Here is a 5,366-nt window from a genome sequence, read left to right as displayed (position 1 = left end):
ACTTTATTCGTAACTCTTGAGTTCAGTGTTTTCTTGGAGTTCCTGGTATTTAAGAATGGTTAACAATATCAACTTGTTTATGGAGAGAGAGAAGTTAAATGATACGAAATGCTGAGAGGTCGGCCTGAGGTATATTCCTCTAGCCAGCTACTCGGCATTGGGGGAAGGGTTGTTTATGGAGTCGTACGCATCGGTAATATCTTAAAGAGCTAGGTGTTAGATCCCATTTTCTTCTTCACCATTTGCATACACTACGGGGCCAGAAACAGGCTGTCAAATATGCATCTGATGCTCCAAAAACGGTTTGCACTGAGCTGGCGGCGCCCTCTGTGGCGCACAAAGCAAACTGTTGTACAAGTGGTGTTGCGAACGCTCACGAGATGGCAGCAAAGCAGTGGAGAAGCGGCTCGTTGGTTCTTGCAGTAGATAGAAACCGAAACACGTACTAATCAATATTTCAGTGCAGTTCAGCAGACTGTTATGAGGGTCTAGAATTATATTTCTTACACCCCTTGCAGGGAACACCAGTTCTTTACTGAAGTCACGCCTCCGACATTTCAAAAATGAATAGCGCATGTAGAAATGATAGGTCAGTGAAAAAAGAGAAATCTTATGGCAACATGCTCGTAAGAATGTCACGGGTGAACTACTGAATGCCAGAGACTAGTGCGTATTTAACGAAGCTGCAGTGACTTTAACGAACGCTTGGCTAACAGCAGTATTTGATATCTCCGATTGTACATTCAAACTTTCATATCACCAAGGCAACTTTGCTTGCTTGTAGTCTGACACTGTTTAACCCTTTATAGGGCAATGGGACATATACATCCCACTTTTCACGCCGCCGAAAAGGGCTCTTCAAAGGCATTGGGAAGCGTGCATCCCATTTTTTACTGTGCTGCCATCTATCTGCGAATACTGTAATTACTTTTGAAAGCAGTTTTGCTGCTTTCCGACAGGTGGTACTAGGCGTCCGTTGTTTTGAAAATTGTGTCTCCGTTCGGGAAGGCGAAGGAATTTTTGTCTTGTTGTGTCTCCAAACAAGAATAATTCGAGATGTCAGGTGAGCATTTCCGTTTCTCTGCTTCAAAACAAAGCCCACTAGCTTTTATGAATCGCGTTTTTTGAGGAATACAAGCAATATTTAGCCTGAAAATCTTGTATAAATAGGACCACCCTTAGAAAACAGCATGAGTTATGCTAGGACTAACTTCCCGATTTTCGGGGACGATGTGTTGAGGAATACGTTACTCAAACTTTTATATTTTGTTTGTTCTTGAAATGCAGATAATCGATTTCTGACGGCAGCAGAAGCGCTTGAACTATATTTTAGCCTTCCGGACGACCCCACGTCGAGTGACTCAGATGGGGATACAGACGTCGACTTCGTACCAGAGCTCGCTCCGCCAGACTCTGATGAAGAAAGCGGCGACGATGGAGCAGCAGCTTCAACAAGCAGACCTAAAAAGCCCAAGGCTACTTACACGAGAAAGACAAGGAAACGACCGAAACCGCCTGCAGTTTCTGCTGAAGAAGAAGTCGAAGAGGAGCCTGGAGTCTGGGGTAGCAGCGAACCGGAGCACGCCGTCCGCGACCCGAAAATTTGGGACCCACAGTTCTCATCAAAATCACCGACGACGCCGTGTGAAGCTTTTGCTCTATATTTTGACGACAGTGTCATGCATACACTAGTAGCAGAGACAAACCGGTTTGCAAAGCAGAAAAACCGCAAGCACTGGAAAGAGCTGACAATTGATGAACTTCGCGCATATTTCGGCATACTGCTGCTGATGAGCACGAATCCAAGGCATCAAATGTATCTGTACTGGAGCAGCGACAGTTTCTTCAATTGTCCCGAAATATCAAGGGTCATGTCTTTCCGCCGTTTCCAAAACATTATGAACTGTTTACATATCAACGACCTAAGCAAAGAAAAAAGGAAAGGGGAAGACGGGTACGACAGACTGTCGAGAGTACGCCCTCTCATACAAGCGCTGAATGCCAGCTTCAAAAGGGAATACACTCCGTCAAGCCATCAATCCATTGATGAGAGCATGGTGCGCTTCAAAGGACGGTCTTCGTTGAAGCAATACCTCCCTATGAAGCCAATAAAACGCGGATATAAGGTTTGGTGCCGTGCTGACTCCCAGACAGGATACCTTATTGATTTTCAGGTTTATGAAGGGAAAGCTGCTGACCGCCCAGCCAGCATGGGTCTCGGAGAACATGTTGTGCTCTCCCTGCTTGATGGTGTGGAGCCTGGTACACAACTATATTTTGATAACTTTTTTACATCCACACGGCTAATGGAGGCCTTGAAAGAAAAGGAAATTCTGGCAGTGGGGACCGTTCGAACAAATCGCAAGAATCTCCCTGAAGAAATCAGACATGATAACAAGCTGCAGAAGGGTGACTATATATGGCGGACAAAAGGAAGCATCACGGCTTACCAGTGGAAGGATACGAAAAACGTCCACGCACTTTCCAACTTTCATCACCCGAAGGACACTGTGGACGTTGTTCGAAAGCTTTCCAATGGCTCGTCCGTGTCTGTCCAATGCCCAAAGGCCATCTCAGACTACAATACCTGGATGGGTGGAGTCGACAGGTTTGACCAGAGGAGAAATGCTTATCCGGCAGACAGAAGATCTAAAAAGTCGTGGTACCGAATTTTCTACTTTCTGCTGGATGCAGCAGTAGTGAATGCTTTCCTCCAAATGAAAGAAGACAATCAAATGAGCTACCTGTGGTTCCGGCTTGTCCTCGGTCGCCAACTGATAAACGGCCAATCCTTCAAAGGCTCTAACAATCGGCCTTATAAAGCCAACAAAAAAGGCACCAAAAATGGCCAAAAAATGGTAGGAGTTCAGGACGAAGTCCGATTTCTGGGAGATGGACACCACCCTCAGAAAGTCGCGAAAAGGAGGCGATGTCGCTGGTGCTCCAGTGCCAAGAAAGAAGCTCGCACCAATTTTTTGTGCTCTGCATGCAATGTGCCACTTTGCGCAACATGTTTTGGGCCTTTTCATGCTGGTCGAAAGTGAACTGAAAGCCCTTGAGAGGCAATGGGACAAATACGTCCCACTTTCTGAAATTTCATTGAGTGTCAGTGGGACACATCTGTCCCACTTTTTCTGAATAAACTACTTGTTCTTATGGCTTGAAATTTCGTGCAAACCATTTCTGTTGGCTTCATTTAGTCAGATAACACAACATTTTTCTTAGTTCTTGAAAAAAATATACCTTGCCTTACAAAGGGTTAATTCATCATTAACTTGCACTCTCGCACACAAGCGGTGCGAGTTGTTTTTAGTATGGTGCCATAACACTACTTGTACAAATCAGTCAAAAGTTGGCGTTTGTCGGCTTTTGATCCACTGGTATTTTCAATAACTTGATCTTACTAAACTTGTGTTTTATTTTTAATGACCATTAAAACGAATCTTTCTGCGCGAAACTTCTCGGACTTGCTGACCGTGGCTGCTACTGCTGTTTTAAAGGAGTAGTTTTTGAGTCTTGGTGTCATGTTTGCAATCTACATAATCTTAATTCTCTCCGACGTTTCATCAATGTCGTACGTAATAACACAATCTGTCTTCTATACACGATGACACAGCCTAACAGAATCTGCTGCATAATAACTATGTCGCAAACACTTCATAGATTGCTTCCTTTTGTCAATACATATCTTCTATCAAGTGCCTTCGTATACAACACTATAAAGTTAGACAAGATTTGTATCGCACTCTTTTCAAATCACATTTCTCTTTTATTTATTTATTTTATTCTTGTCATTTTTCTTTTTTGTTTGTTTCTGTTTTGATCCATTTGATATGACAGGTATTTCAAATTTTCCTCCCGTTATTTTGAAAAATCCAGGGTGCCAACTTCTTAGAAAGCATGCTTGCCTGTCTTTCTCCAACCTGTCTGACAGAAACTCCCACAATAAAACTCAAATTCTTACGATGGCGGGAAACGCTGGTCATTTGGGCTTTTTAATTACTACTGCTGCGTTCCTAAACGACAAACATCTTGTTTAGAATGACTAGTTGGTCAAAAAGTTTTGTTTACGGATGTAGTTAATGTCGGAGTTTACTTTATATATTCATTGCACCATCTTCCATATAGTTCCATATAGTCTTCCATCTGAGCTGCATTCGAACAGTCTGTGCCGAGTTGTTACGTTTTGTGGACAGTTCGGGCCTTTTTCGTTTGGTGTAAATACGGAACTCATGAAGCCTCCATTTTGTAGGGAGTACTCCCCATTGTCTCTTTCAGACGAAATATTCGACTTCGTGTGGCATCGTTGTCCTAAACCACACAGAGACCATTTCTTTTTATCAGTTTTTGTTTCTCCTCTCGGGTTAATCTTTTCCATGTGCAGATGTCATTCATTTGCGTCGCTGGTGTTTCCTCTATATCTATTTGCGGGTATTCTTATTTTATTATGTTCTTCATGTTAGTTATAATTTTGGAAAACTTTGATGGTCGTTCGGACTGTCGTAGTCTGATACCGAAGTACTTGCTGAGCGTGCTTAGCCAATACGCTAAAAGATCAATCATCGTTTGAATCATCGTGAAAATCATCGTTTTGAATCATGATTGTTTTATGGCTAATACATGATATTGTTTCGGGGTTTCGCAGGCATTGTCCTCCCTTGTCTCTAATTAATTCAACCAATTATTTTCTTACGGGCGGTGGTTTGTTTTCCCGTAAATATATATTTACTAACGCAGTGATTAGATTTACAGCTTTACGGGGAACGATAGATAGTCGTTATACAAAGAATGCATATGCATATCCTATTGTTTTGGTGATGTCAATTTTTTTTTTCTTTTAGTGATTGACCTGTCTTGAGGAATAGGCCACATACAGGAGTCTGTTCATGCAATGAATCTGTTTATAGGCAGCCCCGTCAGTACTACACACCTACAGATTGCCTATGGCCGGCTATGTTATATCCGGAATTCCGATGTAAAATAACAAATAGTGCCAAAATGTCATCAGCGTAACAAATATACTGCTTAAAGCGGATTAATCCTTTATTAAAGCGAAGTTTTCTGCATCATTTCTTTCCTCGGTTTGGCGCGCCTTCTCGGTCAGCATCTTGTCGCGTAAGGTGGGCCTTGTCCTGTAGATAGTGAAGATGTAAAGTGCGCTGATCCTGGGGTCTGTGTAATCCGTGGTCGAGGGGATCAAGTGGGAGATGAACCGGGCAGGCGTACGTGTAATCGCTACGCTGCAAAACGCGTTGCAGAAGATGAACAGGTTTGTAGCAATTTTATGAACCGCTCCACGAAAGCTTCGCTTCCCATCGATTCCAAAATGGGCGCTGAATCTGGATATCCTTTTTTTTAATTCATAC

General features: G+C 42.9%; 1 protein-coding gene across 1 annotated transcript; it reads left to right on the top strand.

The window, feature by feature from the left end:
* Nucleotides 1-858: 858 nt before the first annotated feature.
* On the top strand, nucleotides 859-3,158 carry LOC135898353 (piggyBac transposable element-derived protein 4-like). Its single transcript, XM_065427233.2, has 2 exons — nucleotides 859-1,063; nucleotides 1,288-3,158. The coding sequence occupies exons 1-2, from the start codon at nucleotides 1,057-1,059 to the stop codon at nucleotides 3,042-3,044; spliced, it is 1,764 nt and encodes a 587-aa protein (XP_065283305.1). The 5' UTR covers nucleotides 859-1,056; the 3' UTR covers nucleotides 3,045-3,158.
* Nucleotides 3,159-5,366: the final 2,208 nt, after the last annotated feature.

This window comes from Dermacentor albipictus, chromosome 4 (assembly GCF_038994185.2).
Source record: "Dermacentor albipictus isolate Rhodes 1998 colony chromosome 4, USDA_Dalb.pri_finalv2, whole genome shotgun sequence".
Classification (NCBI taxonomy): Eukaryota; Metazoa; Arthropoda; class Arachnida; order Ixodida; family Ixodidae; genus Dermacentor; species Dermacentor albipictus.
The sequence above is the reverse complement of the archived record's forward strand: the minus strand, read 5'-3'. Positions and strand labels throughout refer to the sequence as shown.